Below are 25,480 nucleotides of genomic sequence, written 5' to 3' on the forward strand. Positions count from 1 at the left end.
GCTGCCTCGGAGGTCTTCGCTCCTGGTTTCCTTTCCTTGCTTATTAATGTGACTCTCCATGTTACGCTGGGATACTTTCTAGAAAGCTGTACACACTTTGTCTGCGGCCAGGTGCCTGCATCAAGACAGCTGAATTTTGGGCTTCCGCGCCCAATTGATGCAGAGAACACAGTGACTACGATAACAACAGAGAAATAACAATCTCAGCATCACAGACGAGCCTCCTCGTTCCAATACAGTACTGGCAGGCTTGATTGCCGCACCCGAAGGCTACACCCGTCAAACTGCTATCCAAACCACTGCCAGTCTCGTCGTGTCGATCCTTCCGGTACGTCCAAGAGTCATATGTCATACCCCGCTGCCCCTAGCCGACCAATCCCAGACAGTTCAACCCGGGGGTCACCGTCGTTCCCAACATGCCCATCAGGTGCACTGCCGAAGGATGGTTGCTACTTGTACGAGGTCCCCACAGCGAACGTCGAGCATAGAGACCGCTACACTGGTCTGCATTGATTGATGACTCGGGGAACGGAAGCCACCTGACCTTGGAACATCGAGATTTCGAGATCCCGTACTGCGCTTCGCCTGACTAACCCGGCCGACCACATCAGCAATTTTCGAATCTTGAAAAATCTTCCCCGTTCGTCAGTTTGGTTCTCCTGATCTCCGGATGACAAGAAGACGATCAAACATGGGCAAGCGCGACAAAACATTTTTTTTGGCTAGTAGCCTCTGAAGCACCATCAATAATCTCAACAACAGGTGTGGGCGGTCCACTGGCATAAGTTTTTAAAAAATCCAGGCAAAGCCTAGTGGCAGCCTTAGAGGCTGGTCAAATCACACTCAAGTTGTGAGCATTGTTCGATCAATGCTATAGATATCTATCGATGCATGCATGCATGAACGCTTCAATTGCGCAATGACAAAATGAAGTTGTCACATGCGCGCGTGTGCTTGATTGAAAGATTGTATTATAGCGGGAGGATTACATCTGTATGTACCTCATGTTCAACTGTTCAGAGTCGTATCAATTTCAACTGCATTTACTAGTACCATGGTGCAATGCATGAGACTACCAAAAGGACCTTGGCTCATTGCAATAAAAGGAAGAATTCTGTGAATAGTAAGACATCAAAAATTAGCAATCCGCCATATCTTCAAGTGTACAGCAGTCCTCACAAGAGCCTGAGTTCATACACCACCTTGGAATGCCAATGAATAGACCTCGGAGGCAAGGGACAATAAAATTCTTTTTGCGGCACATCTCTAGATAAATGGTGCCCAATCTTGGCAACACATGGGAAGATCTGCACCAAAATCAATGCTCCTTGTACTATCCACTCGACATGTTTGAAGACAACCTCCTTTGAAAAGCGCGCTGCTAACCGCTGATGAGGCATCGGATGAGCCCTTACTAAGTAGATCAGTATCCGCACAATCACTCTCACGCCAATTCTTCTAATTACCCCTCGGACAAATCTGATACTCTCAGGCTCCCAGGTAAAGCCCATTCCTTGTGCTTCCTGTATAGAGAGCTTGTGCGCCAGCCGCTAACAGATTGCAAACCAAATTTTGGCTGCGTCAAGTCTCTTTACTGCCCGGCGCTTGCATAGCCGCCATGCTAAATAAAATACCCCTCGTTGGGCTCGAGCCAAGATTTTCAAGCTAAGAGGGACCCTACAGTGTCTCATCAAAAGCACAGTCCCTCCTCAAAAGACACCCAGCAGAGAGCAAAAGCTCTTCTAGTCCAGCAGCTTTTGCTCTCTGCTGGGTATCTCTGCTGGAGCAAAAGCCGCTGGACTAGAACAGCTTCTTTGTTTTTTCTGACCATGCACCTCTGTTGTAAATTCATCCAAAGAAAAGCCAAGCTCTCTGACTAGCAGCAGACCTGTCTAACGCACAGCGCTACCCAAAAAAGCAATAAGATTCCCCCAAAAAATTAACAGTCATGCTGCTGAGTCACAAGATGCCTGCTGTTGCTGAAGGCCCGAGGGGCGAGTCTTATGTGGGAATCACCCATGCTCAGCCGCACATACAAGCCTTGCAACAGATTATTCACTTCTGAACATCTAAAAAAAATTCTAATTATCTTGTACATTTGCTGTGGGGCATGCATTGCCTCTTGAAGGCCTTGCAGTAAGGCGAGTCTTTACCCAAACGGACTGTGCCAAGCGACCCCCATCCCAAAAGATCTTACAAGAGCTTACTTGCCACTTTCTGGATCAGTGAAGCAACAGAGATGACAGCGCGGCAAGTGTGGGGCACCAAAAAGAATGGACTGCCTTACCCCACGCTGCCATTGCAGCACAGGACGCTGCTTTCATAGCGACCCAGTGATAATGCGGGGTCACTGACTGGGAGTAGCAAGCATTTGCAAATTGCACTCCCCGGAACTTGCCTTAAGACCAGTCGCAACGTGCCACACCTCGCCACGGCCACAAAGCTCGCAGTGGCGCCCCTTATGCAGCAGTCTGCGCTGGCCCGAAGCACTTTTGTTATGCTGCCTGGAGAACGGACACTGAACCGTCAGGATATCTGAGGGCTTAGAGCCATTCAAGGGGACAAGCCCTCCATTGTTGGCCAGCTGCCGACAAATCCCATCTGCTGTTAATGCCGCTTCTGCCCGCCCTGACAGTAAAGTCCTCGCAGTCCCATCTGTTCTTCGCACTTTTAAATGCGCCGCAATCTTCTTATGCGCAGATGGCTGTCACTGCCTCAACAGCCTCTCCTGAGAGCAAGGTCTCTCACTAGAGAGACCTTGCCGGACACATATGTCGCCGTTTTGCCGCCCAACTACAATGTGACTCTGCGTCAGTGCCGCGGCGGCAGACCCTGAGGCCGGGCCCTTGTGACGGCCGCAGCCAGCGGCTGCGCGCGCAAGAGAGAAAGAGATTAAATTTGCCCCTTTTTCACTGCCGGCCGCCGTTTTGCTGCGCAAGTTTGAATGTCAATCTGCGTTAATACCGCAGCGGCAGACCCTGAGGCCGGGGTCTCGTCACAGCCGCAGCTGGCGGCTGCGCGCGCAAGAGTGTGTGGTTTTTGCCCCGGTACCAGTGCGCGGCGCCAATCCTTGGTATGTACCAGGCAATGAGCACAGCTGTCACAACTAGGCCCATTGTGATTGGGGTCCAGTTGAGGTTGGCGGCTGTTACTGGCAGCTGCACTGGTAAACACAGACATACCTGCACAGACCAGGCGCTCAGCACATCAGGTAGGCTGCTGCAGTGAAGAGATAATCTCATTCTTAGGCCAGACACATTTGACACAGGAAAGACACCTCATTTGAACACAGGAAAGACACCTCGCTGACAATGAACAGGCACCAAGGCTTGTAATGATGTCTGCAACAGCAAGACTGCAGCTTGACATCTTGAGTTCACTGCTGCAGGAAGTTTTCAAAAGCGCCTTGGCAGAGCTGCCCCCGAGTAATGCAATCCCATGCTTGTCTGGGACTCAGCGCAGTGTGCACTATAAAGTCCTCACACACGGTCTCTGATCATGTCCTCTCTAGAATCGGGTCTCTACAGTTTGAAATTATGTGAGTCTAGTGAGGGCCGGTAGATGAAAACTGCCAGGCAGAAACAGAGCTCCTTACCACAATGAAGACAATCCACATCAGCGCCAGAATGCTCAGCCAGGGCTGCTGGGCACACATTCGCACCGGCCCTGACTGGAACCGTCTCCTGAACACTATCCTCAGGAGTATCGGCACCGCATCTGCACAAGGATTCCACAGACCCACGTCAGTCATTGTGCAACCAAGCATACACCAGAATCTCAAGCTGTACACTTAAGCAGGCGCAGCAAGCAGCATTGCTGCACAGTATAAAGATGATACAGAATGCTCTTTTGAATGACGCCTGGTCAATCATGCAGGAGCAGAAAAGGTGCCTCCAAGTCCATGCAATACGTGACAGTGCCCTTGCTGAGCCACTGAACACTATTTACGGAGCGAAAGTTTCTGAGGTCTTTTCCGGTTTCCATTTTCCCAAATCACAAGTCAAAGCCGACTTTGAGCTAATTCTGAGCGCTCTCTCAGCATGGGGAAGGAGGGCAGCGCACAGGAAGTGTAGAGGCCAATGAAGCAGATGGAGCCCATCGCGAGGAAGGCTGTTGTGGAAAATAATATCGGCAGGCCCAGCAGAAACGCCATTGAAGTCATTGCCCACGTGGCGTTTACTGGAGTGCGCGTCCTGTAGTTGATAGCCGCCCACACCCGGTACAAGGGCACTCCGCCGTCCCGCGAGAACGACCAAAGCATCCTGTAAATAGCAATGTGCACACGCTCGGTGGCGTTCCTGCCTTGCAGCGTCCTAACCAGGCAACATGCATGCATACATGCAGTGGCGTTCCTGCTCTGGTGTCCTGAATTTGCTGACACGAGCGCATGCAGTCACGAGGTTGCCGTTAAGATATCCTAAGCAGGCAATATGCATGTATCCTGAGGGGTCCCCGTCACTTCGTCCTAACTTGGCAATACGCATGCTTTCAACGGTGTTCCTGCTGACATTTTTACACATAAAATATTTTTGTGAGGGTTGTTTTGCAATTGGGTCCAGGTGTCGCGGCAAAGACTCTTGCGCATTTCCAGATGGTACGTCCGTTCCTGTTCTTAATTTATATCTCGACTTTTTCCGCCAAAAGGTGCGATTGGGAGAGGATTGCGCTGACCTGGCATTGCTGGCCATGCTGATGACGGCTGTGTTGAAGGTGGCGATCAGGGGAATGGCAAACAGCACAATCCCGCCCGTGCCACAACCAAACCGGCCCTGCAGCAAGACCCATTCCCCACCCTTCACATCCCTTACATCTTGTTTATTCCCCGGGACCCTAAGGCCTTAGACAACCTCCCAAGGGAGCCACCCTGTGGCATTGCATGCAAAGCAGGAATGTTTGAAGACAGTCTAATTTGCTAAAAGCCAGGGGATTGCAATAGTCAAAGCTGCTGATATAGGCCCCTTGGAACGGAAATTTGCTCAGCGTGTGCCTGATGCCTCCGTGCTCCCCTTAAATCGACATGAAAATAGCTCTGGTAAAGACAGCTGCAAGTGAGGAGCAAAGGAACAGAGCAGCCTCATAACGGATTCCACACACATTGCATGTCCCAATTGCAGTCTTGAGAGATGCAGAGACTGAGTCAATGGCAAACAAACGATGCACCTTGAACACATTGTAGAAGATCTGCAGGGGTACATAACCGCCCGCGACCCCATCAAAGAGGCCTTTGGGATCCTGCAATCAAAGTGACATTATATTACGGCCCGCATGCAAAGTGCGACTGGAAACAGTAAAGCTGGCTGTCAAACAAGACCACCGGCGGATTTTAGCAGAAATTTTCATTGCAGATGTCCTGAGAGATGGTGGACACTGAGAGATGAAGGATTTAATAAATAAAATATGCTGAGAAATTCTCACATCAGAACACTGCACAGAAGTGCACAGCATGTAGCCAGCATAGCAGTGTGCAATTGCACTCGAGCTGTGCAATGAAATTTCCGACCACCAACTTTTCTATGGGGCTTCTTGCAAAACGCCCGCATTCTCAGGCATGCAACAGATCCGGGAACAGAAACCGAAAGGGAATTTCGAATTTGACAGCGGAATTTCGAATGCGCACCTGGATGCAGAACAGCAACACAACGAGGAAAACGAAGCCACAGAGGGCCGTGGCAATAATGGCCCAAATGATTGCCCAGGGACCATTCCTGTCTGCTTGGCGAGTCTCTTCTGCCAACTGTGTAGACCTGCAACAGATGTAAACCACATCTCAGCAGTGACATTCTTAAAATATCAAAAAGGCAGGAAATTGAATGTTGATCCGCTGCGCTGACTGTACAGTGCAGATCAGAAAGTTTTCTATGGTATGTTGAATGGTACACGCTGTTCCTGCCAGAGGCAATGTGCATCTGCCAACAAGCTGCAGGCAGAGGATACAACATATTCTAATCCTGACGGAACCGCCATATCCAAGCAAGGCCCATTTGTGGGCACGGTGCTCAGTATTTGTACCGCCCCCCCGACTGCTGATGCTGAAGTTCTGCTGCAAAATATTTATGCATACAGTAAGGGAGGCCACAAGGAGAGAGAAGACGCTCACATCTCATATCCCACGAAGGAGTACTGCGCCATGAGCATGCCCATCAGGAATACATACCTGCACGCAAAGACAAACACCATACGCTCAAGCCAGATGATCTAAAGTGGCATTGTTCTTAGATCCCAAGCATCTGCCCATCTGACTTGCAGACTTACTGCTACTGACATCCTGCACGGACAGGGTCTCAAAAAAAGGAGAATCGCAGTTGCATGGAATGCAAAAAACTCCATCTCAAATAGGCCCTCAACGCATCCATGTCAGGTTGTGCATGCATGGCAGCACACAGCAAAGAGCCCACGGCAAGGCAAATGAGTGTATCTGGTCTTAGCTCAAAGTGACGGAGTGCTTGACAGGCTGTCACCCCTGCTTTGAGCCTCATGCGCCTTCATGTGAGCTTTGCCTTATCTGAGCTTGCCCGACATAGAGCTTAAGCCAGTGCGTTGGGTTAATACGAGTGGACAAAGAGAGGCGCTCACGTGTCGCTGGGGAGTCCCTGGGCCGCTCGGAAGGAGGTGTCAAAGTAGGAGAAGACATAGGAAGCCGGCTGCAGCACAGGCGCCAGAATTGGCAGCACTGCTATTATGAACGCGCCCCCTGCCGCCAGAAACGCCGCCGAACCGATGACGTACCAGCGAATCCCATTCGTGCTTATCGAGCTTATTATCCCCGCCACGAGCAGAGTGACTGCACATGACAGGACAAATCCCTGTTATTACTGCTGGACCCTGCTTTGGTTAATTCATTGATGCATGCACTGGCCGGGCTCTGACCTTCGACAAGGAGATACGCCCACAGCTATGGCCAGTGATCAAGCTCTGTGCTCAAGCTCTGCTCAAGGGGCCTTTCTCAATGCAAACGAAAGGTGCAAGCTTGCTGCAGACACCTATTCTATGGGATCCATGGCTCGCATGAAACCTGGTGTATATTCAGACAGTGGGAGTAGGCGCCTGTCTTTCCTGAAGGTCTCACGGAGCTATCAAAAGCACCAGGTATCACTCTTCTCTCTAAGCAGAGGAGCACTTACTTCTCCCTGTGTCATCAGAAAGAAGTGGTGGAGCACACTAGGAAAAATAAGCGCACCAGAGTAGGCGAGGAAGAGCTCAAAGGGTGACAGCTCTCGCCCGTTAGCCACCAGAAATATCTCGGACAGGTGCTTGGCTGTCAAGAAGCCCGATGCAGCCGTGGCCGCAAACTGCCCCAGCATATTCAGCCAGCCTGCATGCATGCAAATTTGCCCATTTACTGCCATGATCAGTCGGAAACTCTTGGCGCAACTACATGACCAACACAGGTAATAACGTTTTTCCACTGTGGGAAAGTGCCCTGCACTTAAAATGGCTGAGAGATCTGTAGCTGTTGAATACCTGCAGATATTGTCTGGCGTCGACTATATCCGCGAGGAGAACCAGTAATGTTGGCAGGCATACTCATTGAAAAACTCATGGCGCAGCTAAATGACCCCTGCTTGAAGAGTGTATGGGATGAGCGGCTGAAGGAATTTGGCGCCATATAGAGGTTGAGACCCTTGTTGCAATCAAATGGCAATGTGAGTGGTCTTGGCATGTTGTGTACCAAGCTCTCATCAATGCAAGGTTCAATCAATAGGAAGGCACAGAGCGTTGAAGGCTGCTCGGTGGGGATGAGCACCTGTCATCCATGCAAGGAGTGTGAAGACTGGTTCAGTGCCAGCCAGCTCCAATGTCCTGCACCAGGGGATCTCAGTGTCTTCAGCCTATCAAGCTCTGAGTGCCATCAGCGGCCAAGGAGGATCTTGCAAGGATGCAGCTTCCATCTACCCATCGCAAGGCCCAACAAGTGCAGAGATCTCTATAGAAATACCACATTCCAGGTGAATCAACCTGTGTCCTGGGTCTCCAATGGTCACCGCTGATGCCAAGAGGACTTGCACTGACATGCACAGCAGCCCAAAACAACTGAGAGGTCAGGGGGTGTGCTCGCACCAGCAATAAGGGCCGCCAGCTATTGGGTAGGCAGAGGCGATCTCAGCCATTGCCATTCCCACTAGCAGGTTGCCTAGAGACACAATGACCCATCCCCATATTGCCGCCAGTGGTCCGCCGTTCATGAAGCCGATCGGCAAGGATCCTGCCCACAGTGAGAATTTGTCACCCAGATCTCGTCAGCAATCTAGCGCTGACATTATCAGCTGAGTGGGCTGACAAAGAATTGGTAGACACTGTTCCTCCCAGAGGTAAGGTGCAGGCAAGGGCTACCACAAATCCTGCCCCACAAATCCTGCCCCTTCATGAACTCATAATCTACGAAGCAAGACGCAATCAACCGTGGGCACGGTGCTCAGTGTTTGTACCGCCCCACCCAGCCAGGGCTGATACATGCACAGCAGTAACACTCAAAAGGAAGATCAAATTCCTCCTTTGTTCCAGCCTGGAGATGACTAGCAAGATGATTTACCAGTAATGCCCAACATGAAGGAGCAGAGGCTGAAGCTGGCAGCGAAGCTGGAGAAGCGGCCGAATTTTCTGTCCAGTTCTTGCCTGTAGCCGAGCTGCTCCAATCTAGCCTGGCCGCTGTCAGAGGGGATTGCCTGCTGCTGCTCGATGTCCTCCATGATGGTTGAAATTCCGTCAAACACCCCGCTGGTCGGCCTCGCCTGTTTGGGGTCTCGCCCAATCGCAGCTCCGTTCGCCATGGCCGTTGCGTGTACTTCGTGCTCCGCCCGTCACAGGGCGAGTTCTTGCCCTGCAAAGGCGTTCAAGGGATTTTACCAATGATTGCGATCGTAGAAAAGCTCCCAATTGTTTTGTGACATGAGGAAGTCGAGATCAGTGTATGACGGACAGTGATCCTCGAGATTTATTCACTTCATACTTGATATTTTATGTGTGCACAGCAACAAACTGCAAGCAATAAGGAGGTTTGCTCCTGCTATCTCGCACCTCAGCTCACACGCTGTCGCAAGGTAGCTTAGGGAGTCTTCTGACAGTGAGGACCCTCACTCGCGACTTTCGCAGGCTCCCCCTTGTTGCGCATAGACGACGTCACAACGGCTTTTGTGCCAGACATATTGATATCGGCTTGGAATATCTCTGACCTGGCGCGTTTATCGGCCAATGCCCTCCCGCAAACCAACTCTGCCGGTGAAAGACTTTGATAATAATAGTCTCTTGTGTGCAGTGACTGTGAAACGCTGCTTGGACAGACAGTTGCTTGCCAAAATGTGACGCTTTTGGCACTTACTTTTGACACTTTTGATTCTTTGAAGATCTGCAAGTTTACGCAATTCGGGGTTTCCTGGACATTTTGGAACCCTCTGAATTTACCGTTCGAACAAAATGGGTGAATCCAATCGGGTTAATCTGCGTGGTGGGAGGGATCAAAGTAGGGGCCACCATGAGCTTTCTCACAGTTTGCAAATTAGATATAGTGGATGTGTTGATCATACTCGGACCTGTTAGAATCGGCAGTTGCAGTTCCAAGCAAGTAATTGCAGTCAGCTTGTCAGTGAGAAGTTTCTGCAAAATCACTACAACCAGAGCAACCTGTTTCATTCTCATTGCAAGTCCTTTTTGGTGTCCATTCGGTACTGTCATTCCCACTGGTTTTTAGGCTATAAAGGCATAGGAGCCTGCTGCAAGTTGTGGTTGCTGGTCGTGACGCAGTGTTGAGGACTGGACCTGAAGTACATTCGTAAAAGAGGACTCTCAAGTCATCATGGGTATTTTAGGGAGTGGAAGCATCCATATGGCGAACAGATATGCAAAGGTAAGGAGACTTTGCAGCACAGTATCGTACAATTGTCTAGGAGCAGCCTTTCACAGATCAGCAATTTAGCAGACAAAGAAGCTCGAGACCCCTTGAATCATTTGCAGGAGATAAATCATATCTAGTGTTATATGCATCGCCTGCGTGACCCAGCAGATTGTCGTCGCTTTTTCTCCTGCACGTTGCTTTCTGCCAGTGATGGCTTCTGTTGAGCTGACAACTGCCATAATTTCGCAGAAGCCAGCGTACCGTACAGCCAACCCCGCCACAACCGTGTGCCAGAAGTGCCTGCAGGTGCCATTTCCACTGCCAACTCTGGTTATTGCCTGTACCATACAGAAGTTCAACTGTCTTGCCGATCCTCGACTAAATGGTTTGCGAAGAGTTGCAGACACTTATGGTATTACTGCAAATGATGACAGATAAGCAGCTTACACCTCTCATTGCAGGCGGGGCATTGGACGTATGAGTGCAAGAACACTGCTGTCTACCAATCCAGGCCCACCAGGACCAAACAGCTCATGGACCCCAAGGTGAGAGGCTGTGGAAGATGCTTGATGCACCAATTCCAGCAGCACTGCCTTCTTAATGCGAGGAGGGGAACTATGCCTGGCTAACTCTGATACACGCCCAAGGATCTGTGGCCACAGGATTGAATCTTGCAGCAGACGGCAGCACGTAGCAGGGTTGTAGCCTTACTTGGCGCAATTGCTCGTGCTGGTCCAATGAGTGCATGAAGATTATATATAGTACTTGACATCAGCCTGCTGCTTGTGGGCACTTTGCACTGATTGTACCCATTAGCCAAATGCCAAGACAGGGGAGGATGGAGGGATTCAATGAGGTGGTGCTGCAAACCACCTAGCCCTGTGTGCTGATATAAGCAAGTAAAAACAACTAATAACATTGTCAAGATTATGACAGGACTAATATTAATATTATGTCATTCTTGCGTGCAGTACAAGCCGCGCTTCTTGGCGCCCGGGGAGTTGCTGCCAGAGCACAGGGACAAGGAGCCAGAGGAAGCTGCCGGGAAGGCCAAGGTAGCCGCCAAGAAGAAGAAAAAGAAGAAGCCGGCCGAATCTTCCTCCTCGTCCGATGACTCATCATCAGATGACTCATCTTCCTCCGACGGCTCCTCATCGAGCTCGGGCGATGACTCATCCTCCTCATCGTCTTCTGATGACTCATCCTCCAGCGATGACAGCTCCAGCAGTGACAGCGGCAGCTCCTCGTCAGGTGAATATGTCAATCATCATGGTCAAAAGCACCAAAATTTCGATAAACAAGCTGGGTGGGTGGGATTGACAGGCTGTACTGAAACCCTGTACTGAAATCCTGCCCTCATTGTCAGATATCTGGCAACACTTTCTGCCTCCCTCCCATCCTGCATCTTCTTGCGCTTGTAGTGCTGTGCTACTGGGATTCATCCGCTACAATGTCAGGGTCATTTAGACACTTCATGGTCTATGCAAGGCACAAAAGCATGCAGCAATTAGCTTGCTGGATTTTTTTTGTCTCAATGCTCTGTCCGTTGCAGGCACGTCTTCCGACAGCAGCAGTGACTCATCTTCCAGCGATGACTCATCCTCTTCAGAGTCAGAGGCAGCGGCAACCCCTCCTCGCAAGAAAGCCAGAAGAGCCGCGGAGCCCGCCCGAGCCAAAGCAAAGTCCCGTAAGGTGTGACCTGCAGTGTTTGCGTACCTTGGGGCCCTCAATAAACCGTAGGAGTAAAGAACAAACATCGGCAATGAACAGGCAGTGGGTCCTGTGGTTCCTCCTGGAGAAATGATACCGGTGAAGGATGTATTTTGAAATGAGCTCCTCGAGGGCGATTTTTTTGTGTGGGGCCAGACACCATGAACATTACCTCAGGCTACATTACTGTAATGATGGCGTTCACAAATTTGTTTTTCCACACACGTTTTATCTGGTGCAGACAGCCCTGTTGCAGTGCTTGAGTGGTGGTAATTTTGTTGCGTTCAGGACGGTGAAAAAGCGGCAAAAGCTGTGCGCGAGCCTGAAGATGACCAAAGGAAAAGGGGTGGCGAGCGGAGCAAGGCCACTGAGATGAGGACAGAGAGCAATGGAGCGGAGCGGCATGCAGAGGAAAGAGAAGTAGCGAGGCACTCAAAGCCCAAGATCAGATCCATGGTCACCAAGGCATGATTGATGCTCTACGGACATACGTTGCAAAACTGTTATAACCCTAATTAGAGGAGGGTGATTCAGAACAGGCTTCCCTGAGGGTGGATTTGTATTGAATCTGCAGCGAAAGGGACCACACTTGGCAGATTGCTTGCTGTGTTGAGAAAATTGGTGTTTTATGATTTTGATGTGGGGGCTTCTCTGGGAGTCTCATGTGAAGACCAGGAAGTCCGCAAGGCCCAGCTGGGATGCGGCTAAGCTGGCGCCTTTTGTTGAAATGAAGTGACTAGGACTAGGTAGGTGTTTATATGTGCTTAATAACAGCAGCCCAGTCCTGCACATCTCGAAGTTGTGACCCTGAAAATTGGATACGAGATGCTGTGACGGTTACAACGTGGTGGCCAGCGTTTCAAAGGTGTCCGAAATTGGAAAACGAAAGATGATCCACGCTCGAGCGCTGCCGCAGTCCACGATTGAAGACTGACTTCTACACAATGTCAAGAGAAGAAACTTTGCGCAAGGCAAGACATTCCGTAATAGGAAGGCCGGAAGCACAGTCCATCGATATTGATGGCAAGGTGAATTGACCGCTAGATCTCATTGCAGCCATGCTACGCCTAAAGGCCTCAAAAGCTCCTCTCAAAATCAAACACGGTGATAGCAAGTTTGTTTAATGCAGGTCAACGCCTTAAACAGCCTTGCAAAAGAACAGAGGGATCGACAGGAAGCCGACAGGTCCCGACGCCTGTGGCTGGCAACGCAGAGAGACATCGAAGAAGAAATGTCCGTTCTTAAATTTTTGCTCCATGATTATGAGCAAAAGTGTCCTCGATTGCCCTGAAACCCTGCATCGAAGTAAAGTGCTACTGCCCAATATGCAGGTCAATAAATGCAGGAGACCAACGCCACCAGAGATCCACAGAAGACCCAGGTAGGAGTCCAAATATCTTGCAAGATTTCACAATATTCTAAACCAATTCTGAGAGCCCCTCTTTGAGAGCAGACCACAGCCTTTGAATGCAGCCAGTTGAGAAGACAAATCTGCACACTGCGCGTGCAAAAGCAAGTTCGCCGTGCCAGCATATCTGTCTGCTATGTCACAGGGACGGCAGTGGATCTCCAGAGCCACTTAGATGACTTGTATGCCCAGTACCCTTCAGCAAACCCCAAAGCCAAGGCAGCCGTCCGAGCCATGCGCGCAGACTTTGAGTGTGCCGCTCACAGACACTGCCACAGCACAGAGACAACCATATGCGGCTCAGACTCATGTTATGGCAGCAACAATGGGCGTGAGAATGTCCCTGCAATACAGAACCGGTGCACAGCAGACGCAGCTGCAGAGGCTTTGCATGCTTGCTCTGATCACGGGTGCCAAACCGAGCGCGGCTCAGATTTTTCTGATTTGAATTCGAATGCGGTCAGCAGCCGGTCTTCTGGAGACGTGGGCAGTCTCGGCGGGGCGGGCGGTGGATGGAGCAGGGAGGAGCGGGTCTGTTTTGGCAGGCTGAGGCGGAGCTGCTTCCGGGAAGCTGCGGCGCAGGGGGGCGGCCGCGAAGCTGCGCTGCAGTTGCTCGCAGCCGCGTTGCCCGGGAAAACCCTGGAGGAGATGCGCGCGCATGACAACAGGTGTGAAACATTTAAGCGTTGAAGCTCTTGGGCACTGTAGATGCAGTGTGCCAAAATGACATCTTCCTCCTTGGCAAAAATCACCTGCAAAAGTCAAGGAACCCAATGATCTGGCACTTGGCTGGTGGGTAGACTGGCCCCCTTTTGAGTGCCTGGGCTCATGACTTTACCATCACCTCGCACCTTACAAGCCACGTTTACATGCAGCAAGAGCCTGGCAGCATTGTCCTGTGCCTCCATTGTCTTGCTTGATTGCATCCATGCTATGCTGCTAGCCAATGCTTCTAGGACTTCCAAGGCTGGCCCTTGCGGTTGGGATGAGACTGGCACCATCCTCCTTGCCAGCGTCTGCACGGTTTATATTTGGGCTGAAAAGAAACGTGACAAGCACCGGAGTTGCCCTGGTCAGGCGCATGGAGATGAGACGGCAGCGGCTGATGCGCGGATCTGCGGCAGCCAACGAGGCCAGAAGAGCTGCCCGGTTGCTGGCCAGGGCAGAGTCTCGCCTTGCGCGCTCGGCTGAGGCGGCAGAGCAGAGAGCCTACTCTGCAGCAGAGGTCGACAATGAAGTCATCCTGCCAAGTTCACCTGTTCTGTTTCTCAATGCACTCATGTCATGTCATGAGCTACCTACTGATGCAGCAGCCGGCAGGGAGTCTGAATCTGCAATAGTTATTGTGCGGTGAATACTAGGTTGCAGACGTTTGTAAGCCCGCAAATGCGGCTGCAGACGCCCTGCGTGCATGCCCTGTGGCCCCTGGATTGGGTTTGCTGACCTGTAAGGTGGATGAAAAACGAAAAGTATGGCCGGGGTAATGCCTTCGTAGGCGGCTGAGAGAAGGATGACTGGGCAGAAGCTGCAGGCTGAGCTGGCGGCCATGTCAGCTCAGCGCGCAGCGGCGGCTGCCGAAACCGAGCGGCATCGCAGCGCTGCCAAGGAGGTGAGCACCTAAGCACTCACTTTAACAATTGCTTCAATTGTGCTTGTGTTTTACACCTCTTTCACTTCTCACCTTTGGGATTCTTTTTGGCTGAGCAGCTTTGAGAGTCTCGCAAGGGCAAGACAGACATCCTTTCATTATGAAAGGTTCATACCTGAACTGCCTAGCGTTGTTATCTCACGTCCAGGGACATTCCCATCTGCGTGGGCACTAAGTATCACATAGTAACAGTCATGGCTCATTAGATAATGTCAATTAATGTCCTGTGGTTGCTGCCTCAGCCAGGTCTTGGTCCTCTCAAATAAAGCAGAAAATAGGTTCTCTTAGCTGGAGCCATGCACACTCTCGTGCACCTCGAGATCGGATCAGCTCAAACCTGTGCCCGGGGTTTTGAAGTCCTTGCACAGCTGTGCTAAACTCTGTGCAGGCTGCAGCGGCAGAGGCGGACAGGAGGCGGCGGTCGGAGCAGAGTGCTCGGGACCGGAGCGCTTTGGCCCTCGCAGCACACCGGGCCGCTGCAGAGGTGATGCAGGCACAGAGAAGGATTGAAGAGGCACACGCGGCAGCGCTTGCAGAATGGCAGGTGCATGACCCGCCTTTTTTACAGATATATACCCATGATGCCACATCATCGGGGGTACTGAATCTTCAGTACCCCCTGATATAATCCAGATGCAGCGCATTCATGTGTCTCACATCAAGCCTTTGTAGCAAACAGGTAGCAAAAACTTGCAATTGGGATCTTTACCAAATGCCTGTCTTCAGAGAAGTGGGCTCTGCCACCAGCCTGATGGAATTGGCAATTGGGATATTTGCAAATTAGAGGCTGAGGTTAGACACGAAGATGGCAAATAAGGGGCCCTTGGTGGTCTTGAGGAGCACAAACTTTTCTATGGAGTGCAAACTGCCACACCTCGAAACAAAGAGCACAAGCTAGTGTCCACATTAGGCTGCTCTAATTCAAATTCGAGAAACTATTGCAGGCTCGGCAGGCAGCGGTGCAGAACGCGGGCCGGGTGAGTAATCGGGAGCGGCTGCGCGCGGACCGAGCGGCGGCCCGGGATGCGGCTGCGGCAGCGGAGGCCGCCGCGGCCCGTAAACGGGACCTACGGCTCCTGGAGCTCGCAGCACAGGTGGGCAGCAGATGATCACCGCCCATTGCAATGACTAGGCGTGCCGATATGAAGGGAGCTGCAAGAAGATGTGCACTGGTGGGCTGTGAGTTTGCACGGCTCCAGACATCGTGCACCAGCGAGCGCCGCTTGTAAGCAACGTGAAGGGCAGAGCATTGCCGGCATCCAAGCACCATTGCGCAAATTTTATAAGTCAACGACTCACAAATTTGATTTAAATTTAATTGCTGCTCCCCTCCTTTGGAAATCCTGCGTGTCAGGCGCAGCACACCTCACCAGCAGATTTGGCAGGTGGGGCATCAGCTTCAGAACCAAGGACTGCCAATAGAAGATCTGGATAAAAGTAAACTGTACATGATGGAGTTTGGCCTACTTGCAAGGCTGAATTCACTGCCACATGCAGGTGAGGGTAGAGGTGGCAGCGGATGCAGGAAGAGTCCGAGCGCCGACAGCCGCCTCCGCTGCGGCGGCTGACGATGCACCCACGGCCGCATTCAAGCCGGTGCATGGCTACACGACAGATGAGATTCTGCGGGACAAGCGCTTCAGGGTGAGTGCTGCCGATGGGTTTCATTAATTTGTCAGTGTCATATGCATGTTCCTGCTGAAAGACAGAGCAAGAATCATGTGCAGAATAGCTGCAGAAAGATGCAGTAATTCCAAGCCAGTTGACAGTGCCGGTTGACAGCAGCAAGCGGTATTTGGGGTCAAGTCTTGAGGGGTCATGGTGCGACACAGGTGCCTGACATCAAGCTCAACAAGCAACTCGTGCAAGTTCAGGCCATTGTTTTGCCAGATGTGCTTGGAGTCAATTAATCAACTGTTCTGCACAACTGCACTTGGAACGATATGGATAATTCAGACATGCAATGGGTTTACAAGAATTTGACTCATTTTCACTGTGTGTGTGTAAGGTGGTCGAGGCACTCAGGCTGTGCAGGTTGGATGGAAACCCGCATGCAGGCGAAGCACTGGCACGCCTAGGATGAGTCAGCATTTGAGGCAATAACGCATGTGAGATGATGCACTTTTCTATATCCTTTGGTGGTTGTGTGTCTTTAAAAAACAGCTCTATATCAATCAGGTAGTATAGAGCTCCCTGTCTCATAGACCTCGCCTCTCGCCTACAAAAGGAGGCGGGTCAAGACTCGATCAGCATTGAGATTGGCACCCCGAAAAATATCGAGGTTGGCGCAGCTGCAATGTTGTCTGCCATTAAGATGAGATTCTTAGTCGCACTGCATGAGGAGTTGCATTGGGAATGTGGCGGCTGACTTCTGTATGTAGAATGAGATTGCACAGGTCAGTAGAGCAGAACTGGTCCCGGAGCCCATGAGGACAGATATGAAGACGAACCAATGCAGAGATGTTAAATGGACACTTTCCTCGATGGTCATTAGCTTTACATCGCCCGGGGCAGCCACCATAATGCAACCATACATGACAAATTTGAACGCAAATTTGGATGTGAAGAGCAGCAGCTCGTGAGATCGCACCCTCACTTCAGCTCAGCATGTACACTTTGCAAAATGAGATTGCGCGGGCCCAGAAATGTAAATGCTGTCCAAGAAATATCCCAGTCCTCCCATGCAAGCAAAGTCTCAGCAACTCCGATATACCATTGCAAAAGGCTTTATACACCCAACACACCACTTCAGTATTTTCTCTTTATGAAGATAGGCATTCTCACGTCCCCTATGTTCCATGTCATAATGATGCTTTTGTAGTGAAGATTACTGCACCCAAATGACAGCAGAAAAGGTCTCTGGCTTTGGCGCCTCAAAAGTAAATTGCACACTCAGTCAGCACGACACTCAACCTCCAGAGAGACGGTCCAATTAAGGTACTCCACATAAAACCCAGGCGCAATTAGAAGGTCTCAACGTGTCTGCACAGCGTCAATTTCAGCCCACCATCAGGCTAAAGCAGATTTTAAGAAAGAAGGGATACCGCTGCATACAAAACATGGCAGCATTGGTTTTCAGGCGCACTTGAAAGAATCGTCATAATCAGCCTAATAAAAAACCCAGCGTCATATTTGTCACTTGGACAGTTTTCAGCCGAGGCCCAATGACTTTTGTACATGTGTCGGGGACAAAGGGAGTTGAAAAAGAGAAAACAAGGTTACCCCCTCAAACCTTGTCCAGTGCATTGGTGCCAGCGCGCAAAATATGCCCAACTGAAATTTGAATCCAAAGGGGAAATTGCATCGCTGCCGCCACTTAGGTAATACCATGACCTGGTACAAAAGGTGCCTGTGACTCCATCTAAACCTCATTGCCGTCTCCCCTCAGCTAAGCACCGCTGTAAGCAAGCTTCTGGCCCAGCTTTGAATACCTTTTCATATCTGAATTAGATACCTTTTTGAATCTGATAGAGTGCCTCCCACTTGGCGTGAAAAATGTCCCAGATGTGACATGTCGAAGAGCGCAAACACAATCCCAAGCCCAAGTTTGCCACTTAAAAAACTTGCTGTAACCCTTTCCTGAGTTTGCAGCTTGCTTCTTTGTATTATGCTGAATGTACCTGATCAGAAGATATCCGCATTTTTTGCCTTACTACAGGACCCGAGAAAAATAATCCAAGCATCACCCATGGATGTTATTGCCTGCTGCTTCTGAACCAAGCGGTGCAATGCAGAGGCTTAAGATTGGAAAAGGACCCCCGGTAAAAGAAACTGCCCTGAGAAAAGCCTCATTTCTATTATGTTTCCGGACCGAGAAGGGCAATCCCAGTTGAAAAAAATGGGTTCCTCCACAATAGTCAAAAAGATGTTGGGCAGTGCATCACTTGTGTTTCGGCATTACCGACGCACCCCGGATACACCCTGCATAAATGCCTCAAGCTGATCCGCCTTCCACCATTTCATCTTGCAAACTCTCTAATCAGCAATTCTTAGAGCGAGGCAAAGGTGTGTGCCTTCCTCCCAGTGTGAATGATACACGCGGCCACCGAAGCCCCTTTAAAAAGGGCATCTGCTCCCCCATGAAAATAGTTTGCTGATTGGTTCTTCGCGCCCCAGCAAGGGGCAGCGGCCCCACCATCATAGGCTCAGGGGGTGCAGTGCTGCTATTTAGGTCTCAAAAGGGAAATATCTCCTTGGCCGTAAGGTTGCGCAACTACTTAGGCTCCAGGAGGGTGCAGTACGCTGCTATGCAGGCCATGAAGTGCAGTGGCCTACTTAGGCCATGAGGCTGCGCAGGTTAAAAATCCAAGCTCAACCCGAGAACGAGCGGTAGTTGGCGCTCTGCGGCAGCGTCGGCGGCCGGGCCGGTAACGCCGCCGGATACCGGGGCGGGGACGCTGACATGGCGGGGGCCAGCGGCTGCTGCATAGGGTTTGCGGTCGTAGACCCTGCTGGAGACCCTTCTCCGATGTCGACGACCCTTCCGCTCGGCGCGCCGACCCTCGTCGGCCGCGACGGGAGCGCGGCGGCCGCCGCCTTGGGGGACCCGAGAGTGCCGCTGGTGAGGGGGGACCCCACGCCAGAGTAGGCCGTGGGTCCCCCCTCTTGGCTGTGCCTGTTCTGGCTGCTCTTGTACTGCGCGATCAGGTCTAGGAGGGTGAGCTTGGTCGAGCGGAAGATGCCGCGGCTCTCTCGGCTGCCCGTGCTCGCCAGGCTGTGGTGGCTGTAGTGGGACTTTGGCGTGACAGGGAAACTGTGCACCTCCTACGCACACAAACAGACACCATGTCAGCACTCTAAACACGTTGCCCTCAACAGGATAGCGATGGAAAAGACTAGGGCCTCATCTGAATCGCGCCAGTGTGCTGGAAGGAAAGATGCAGAACATGTGTATTCTCCCAACTTGTATCCGACCCTTAATACAAAGAACCCTCTCCCTAGACGCAGAACGCTCCTGACATCAACAAAAATTCTCTATTATAATATCATATGCACAGCGCAGCATGCCAAAATAACTCCAGTGCATGGCTGCCACACTGATCATCTTGTGTATAGTCGATCTGGAAACATTTGCAAACGACCAATGTGAAAAGACTTGGGGACGCACCGATTCTAGTTCAGGTTTGTAGGTTGGCATCTCCCCACGGAACCAGTGCCGAGCGCCAATGCTCGGCAGGAACCACATGAGCACTGCGCCAACCATTACGGTCCCAACAGCCACCCCTGAGTAATTCAGTGTCTGCGTAGTCACCGGGTAGCTTGTCGGCAGCACAAACGCCACCTGAGCGCATCAGCACCTCTACTTTTGAGAAATGACACACCAAATAGATTCTCAGCAGCAGAGACGCCCCATGTGCAGCATCAACGCTCCTCCAATGTGCTTATTGCCAATCTGCTTAGCTGCATCTGGCACACAATGCGCGGGCTTCATGGCACAGATAACACTGGTTTTGACCCTCAGGCTTGTCATAGATTGCGCTGTGTTATCCTTGAACGGCTCTCCAGGAGCTCTGGGCCCTCCAGAAAGATAGAGCAGGACTTCACAACAACACTATATAGAAGCAGCCGCGCTACAGGGCAATAGCAAATAATATCGAGCTTGAATTGCAAGGGGACAGGCCTCTCACCGTGATGACAACCACCCATGCAACTGCCACAGAGCCGATGTACGGCCCGTAACGCCCCAGGTTGAACGGCCCCGGTTCGAATCGCCTGTTGTTTATAATCCGCATCAGAATGGGGATACCATCTGCGCACACGAATATCGCATTTTATAAAGGCATGGCCATAGTACTACTGCCCAATTCAACGACTAAGAGAACGATGTCCTGCCGCATCCGTATATGTCTCATGGTCTCATAATAAAAAGCTGATCCAGCTTAACACACGGCCTCCCAGGCACATCCAAAGACATTGCCAGCTCACAATCTGCATGGGTATATCAGGACGCTTTCACGGAGACAAACACTGTGTTGCAGGCCTCCATTATCAACCGCATGATAGGGTGCACAGATATGCAGTGACTAGGGGGCAGAAAAATGGAGCCGGGTGCTCACAGCTGATGTAGAGTCCGATGGAGCAGATGGAAGTGACAGCCTGGAATGCTGACGTGGAGTGGAGCATGGGCAGGCCCAGCAGAAAGGCAAAGGTGACCATGGCCCACACTGAGAGGATGGGCGTCTGCGTGCTCTCATTGATGGCTGACCAGAGCTGGTGGAAAGGGATGCCCCCGTCCCTGGAGAAGCTCCAAAGCATCCTGCGCACAGCACATCACTCCCATGTTCACTCATGATCAAGTCACGGATCCTGACACTAATCTTGGGCTGAGCATTCCTGGAGGAACCTCAATCAACCTCAGAAAATAAAGATAGTAAATTGGCTTAAAGGTTGATGCACAGCACAGCACAGCATTCCATGTCCTGTCGGGATGTTGAATGCAACCGGCTTGGATTAATTAGAGCCGCATGGCTTGTCAAGTACTTTATCGCTGGCAAAGAGACGCTGAAGAGGCAAAGCCATGGCACGTTCACCAATTGAATGCAACAATCCTAGCTCCATGTGTTTTATTGAAGAGGTAATGCTTAGCTGAGCTGAAATTAAAGGAAAGGGCACCTGGAGTTGGATGTGACACAGGAGGCGCCGCAGAAGAACATGGCCATTGCTGGAAGAGCCATGATGCCCACTGCAATCCTGGGGTCTCCAAATCGCGCCTGCAGCCCGAAGTCAGCCAAATTAAAAATAAGGATTGCACTGTGGAAATTTTTGCACTGGTATCAGCAGCAGGCAATGCATGAGAGTCATGATTGAGGACATGCAGCCACGCAAGCCCAGGACGCATGCATGAGGCAGGCAAATGACACGCATGCATGCAGCTCAACAGCAGCGATTGCTTATGACACATCACTCGATGCCTTCTCCACAAAACTGAACCTCTTGCATGGATGTGCAACCAGATAGACATGAGAAGCTGATGGTGAGCGCACCATGACAACATCGTAGTAGATCTGGCCGCTCACATAACCATTCGCCTTACCGGTATTCAAATCCTCCACATTCTGTATCACATGACATGCACCACTCAGAACAGTGCCCTTGCATCAACAGCTTTGGAGACACTATTCCTTGCTCTGCATAGAAGTATACAATATTCCCTAGATGTGCATGTTGTTGTCTTGGTGTGCATCAGTCAGAAATTATCATCCACGCATCCACTGCAGATGAAGATCTGCGCAGATGCCGCCTGCATGCATGCATGCATGACGTGCAGCATGCAAAGCAGCAGGGCAAAATCCCAAGGATGAGCACCTGAACAGAGAAGAGCAGGGCGATGACATAACCAAAGCCCAGCACCACAGAAGTCCCTACAGCCATCATGATGCCCCGCGGACATGTCCGGTCAGCGTTCTTTGTCTCCTCGCTCAAATGCCCACACCTGCGCGCACATGTTAGCATGACAAATCGATGACACACTGCTCCCCTGCTTCCCTGTGTTGACATGGATGAACCCAGAAGTCCCAACACACATGCGGTTGTATCATAACATAACTAAGAAATCAACTTGGAGTGAGTGCTTTGATTATGGCAGAGCAAAGGGAGCACTCACGAGTCATAGCCGGTGATTGTGTATTGGCTCATGAGCATCCCCAAGATGAACAGGTACCTGCACATGCATCAAAGCACTTTCAAGCACCAAGCAGAACACCAAACGATCACCCAGGGTACACTCTGCTCTCCTCCAGCATTTGCTGAGCTGGCATGCATGTCAAAGCCAAATAGATTTACACAGAAGTGCACATCTGAGGCAAACCTTAAAAGACTCCCACATGGACTCCCAAACACTGTAAGGCTATCAACAATTGATATGCAGGGCAGGATGCAGGCATAAGTGTACATCCTGGGCTGGTCCCAAGACTGTCACAAGTATTCTCAATACCGAATGTGTGGAAAGATCCAAAATTCAAGTCAAACATGCTAGGGCAGGCCGCAAACTCACGCGCTGCTGGGGGCGTTGCTGGCACTGGTGGAGGTGTCGAAGGTCAGGAAGACGAATTTGGCGCTCTGGTGAGTCGGCGCGATGGTGGGGATTAGTACGATGACTACCACTGACGCAACCAGCTGGTAGACCCCTGACAGCAGCATGAATCGCGCCATCCATCTCGCTGACATCATGTTGATGAAGCCGTGCATCACCAGGCACACTGCACACACAATAACACCCATCTTTACCACATACACAAGTGGATTCGTAGTACAGGCTTATTCTGACAGAGGCAAGGTGCGTTTGCAGACAAGTTGCAGGTAATGACTGCGCCGGTTCGTCGCTGCATATCACACGGTAATGAGCGGCGTGTGCTGTTGCATGCCTGGGTGAGACAGAGGTGGGTCCACCTCAGGAAGGATATGAAGCTAGACTGAGTGATGGGCCATGTGCGCTGTGCATGATTGCTCAATGTTTTAAAGGTCAGCCTTTTCAGAGATGCCTCACCTGCATAGCAGAGCAGCAGCTCTTCCTGCTGGAATACATGGCCATTGTAGATGACCCAAATTGCCGCGATGTGATTGGCCAGGCAAGAGTCAACAGAGGCGGTCAGCGCCACCTGCCCCAACAGATTCAGCCAACCTGCATGCCACATGAGAATTTTTATTACTCCTCCATTTCTCTGAGAGCTGTGATATTGCAGCCACCGCATGCAGTGTACTGATTGCGTAGAGCGTCAAGGCAGCACCTCATAAAAGAAGGCTGCCCCACAAGAAAAAGCAAGAGACAACAAAATGCGGCTGCAACACCATGCAAAGGCAGGAATGGCAAGCTCTAGACCATGCAACAGGAGTGCATATGGTAATTGTCCATTTGGCAAGCATCCCACCTGTGAGCCATCCAGCAAACGCTGATGACAGCTTTGTGCCCTTGGTCAGCTCCACACTCCTGCCACAGCCATGCATTGAGTCACATGCACGCACAAGCCGTCAGAAGAATATGCTCCAGGCCAGTACACAGCATACTCAACAGCTCATAGCAGCATGCAACACGTGCAGTGGCTTCAGATCATGCCAGCTGCCCCAAAATGGACCCACAGGATAGAGTCCCACGTGGGGAAGTTGAAGGGGAACTCACCAGTAATAGGGGCCCCCGCTGATGGGCAGCGATGATGTGATCTCTGCCATGCAGGACGCCACAGCAAGACTCATGATCGACACCAGCACCCAGCCCCACACAATGGACACCGGGCCGCCATTATTGTAGCCCACTCCAAAGGACGCTGCACAAACAAACGTCAGTTGCTCAGCGCACACCGCCTCCACCATCTGTTTCTTCAAGGCCAGTGGTGCCTCTGGCCGTGAAAAGATGAACAGCATGAGTGCTAATTGCAGAAAGCAACAGGGGTGCCCAGCAATATGATGGTGGGCAAGCTGTGAGGCGGGAAATGCTTGGTCGCAGGTGCATGGGAGAAAAAAGGTCTTCTTTGTGGCTGGACTGCAGGCGCACCTGTGATACCAGTCAGGATACTGATGGCAGTGAAGCCGATGGAAGCATTTGACAGCAGGCCAAAGTTGCGTGCCAATTCCTGCTTGTACCCAAGCTGCCTGATGCGCGCCTCCCCGCTGTCGATGCAGCAACCCCCCTTGCCAAGCTCCATTGACAGGTTGGCCTTGGCACCTGCAAATACAGGATGCCACGTTGGGGATATATTAACCTATTTAGTGATGGATGGAGCAGAGTGCACTGCCCCTTGGTGTTCCTGACACTACCTCCAACAAGTGTGAAGGAGCCTGTAGCCTAATCTTAGAGCAGAATGAAGCCGCAGGAGGCTTTTTCATGCCTCACAAAAGGTCTCATATCTGTGCTCCTATTCATGTCTTGTTCAAGATGCTACTCGTGCAAACGCTCCTATACCGCAGAAAAGCGTGCAACAGCTGTGAAACACGACGAAACACTTTTCTTGACTGCAGTCATGCATTATGATGCTGCGGATGGTGAAGCAACCGAGCACCAACGTGGGCCGCCTTCCTTGCACTGTCACTGATATTGCTTACATATGTAAGCAATATCGCTGGGCCCGAGCAACCCTTGACCAGCGGCCCGAGACATTGGGCAGGCTGTGACACCCCATCCTAAAAATGACACACGCAGGCAACGAGCACTGATGGGCTGTTGGAACAGGAAGCCTGGGTGACTCAATAAGCAACACATTTTCTTCGAAAATATATTCATAAATTCATCAGTTGCGTCCCATGATGCACGTGGCCCCCACAATTGCCTGACGTGGCTGCCTAAGGTGACGTCCCATCTGCCGGCACCTTGCATCAGACCGGCGAAAGGCTTTCATTACGGACGTTGCAGATAGCGGCAGCCAGAGCACGCTGTCCTACAATTTGCTTCTGGAAGGGGTAGGATCGGGAACGAGCTGCCGAAGGACAATCCCCCGGGATGATAGAGCCTCTTGATCCGAAGGTTTTAGAACCCAGCTTGTCCTTGCATACACAGCTTCCACGACAGTACACGCACAGTAAAGAGCAGTAACAATTTACTGTACGACACATCGACGAATGTGGAGCAGATCTGCAAAGGGTTTTCGGGGTCTTGCTCGATAACAGCAGCGCTAAGAATTGGCGAGGTGGCCTGCGATCTCGATATAGAGCAGCCGTAGTGGCTTCAGTGGCGTCTGAGGGGTGGACAGTGTGAATTTCACCAGGACTGGCTCAGTCGAGCAGCGTCAAGGTGCAGATATCTCTACTGGCAAGGGCAAACTCCCCCAATCGCATCCTTGCAAGGGTAGACGTCGTTGTATCCCAGATGACGTGATATCTTGTAAGCCTGTGGTGCCTGGGACTTAAATCAGTAAATTTCAATACCAGGTGAGGGAGGTGCATGCCCTGTTTATCC

The 25,480-nt window shown here is 51.2% G+C and overlaps 4 protein-coding genes across 4 annotated transcripts; 2 read left to right on the forward strand and 2 right to left on the reverse strand.

The window, feature by feature from the left end:
* Window positions 1-2,811: 2,811 nt before the first annotated feature.
* COCSUDRAFT_61311 (amino acid transporter) lies at window positions 2,812-8,768 on the reverse strand (the record flags this gene model as incomplete). Its single annotated transcript, XM_005649555.1, has 13 exons — window positions 2,812-2,868; window positions 3,000-3,182; window positions 3,596-3,717; window positions 4,063-4,313; window positions 4,672-4,769; window positions 5,161-5,232; window positions 5,618-5,744; window positions 6,098-6,154; window positions 6,574-6,781; window positions 7,178-7,312; window positions 7,745-7,800; window positions 8,059-8,203; window positions 8,531-8,768. 13 exons carry the CDS (start codon window positions 8,766-8,768, stop codon window positions 2,812-2,814), a joined length of 1,749 nt encoding a protein of 582 aa, XP_005649612.1.
* A 1,594-nt stretch (window positions 8,769-10,362) lies between these two features.
* COCSUDRAFT_65080 (hypothetical protein) lies at window positions 10,363-12,321 on the forward strand (the record flags this gene model as incomplete). Its single annotated transcript, XM_005649556.1, has 4 exons — window positions 10,363-10,374; window positions 10,801-11,080; window positions 11,382-11,521; window positions 11,828-12,321. The coding sequence occupies 4 exons, from the start codon at window positions 10,363-10,365 to the stop codon at window positions 12,008-12,010; spliced, it is 615 nt and encodes a 204-aa protein (XP_005649613.1). The 3' UTR covers window positions 12,011-12,321.
* Window positions 12,322-12,878: 557 nt separating this feature from the next.
* Window positions 12,879-16,673, forward strand: COCSUDRAFT_61313 (hypothetical protein; the record flags this gene model as incomplete). The annotated part of the gene is made up of 9 exons (XM_005649557.1): window positions 12,879-12,920; window positions 13,140-13,198; window positions 13,493-13,615; window positions 14,025-14,172; window positions 14,443-14,556; window positions 14,984-15,139; window positions 15,540-15,689; window positions 16,093-16,239; window positions 16,653-16,673. The coding sequence occupies 9 exons, from the start codon at window positions 12,879-12,881 to the stop codon at window positions 16,671-16,673; spliced, it is 960 nt and encodes a 319-aa protein (XP_005649614.1).
* Window positions 16,674-19,555: 2,882 nt separating this feature from the next.
* On the reverse strand, window positions 19,556-24,233 carry COCSUDRAFT_13478 (amino acid transporter; the record flags this gene model as incomplete). The annotated part of the gene is made up of 11 exons (XM_005649558.1): window positions 19,556-19,876; window positions 20,223-20,344; window positions 20,652-20,851; window positions 21,208-21,305; window positions 21,579-21,650; window positions 21,901-22,027; window positions 22,199-22,255; window positions 22,589-22,793; window positions 23,081-23,262; window positions 23,711-23,855; window positions 24,083-24,233. The coding sequence occupies 11 exons, from the start codon at window positions 24,231-24,233 to the stop codon at window positions 19,556-19,558; spliced, it is 1,680 nt and encodes a 559-aa protein (XP_005649615.1).
* Between the last annotated feature and the right edge of the window lie 1,247 nt (window positions 24,234-25,480).

Source organism: Coccomyxa subellipsoidea (assembly GCF_000258705.1).
Source record: "Coccomyxa subellipsoidea C-169, whole genome shotgun sequence".
Taxonomy (NCBI): Eukaryota; Viridiplantae; Chlorophyta; class Trebouxiophyceae; family Coccomyxaceae; genus Coccomyxa; species Coccomyxa subellipsoidea.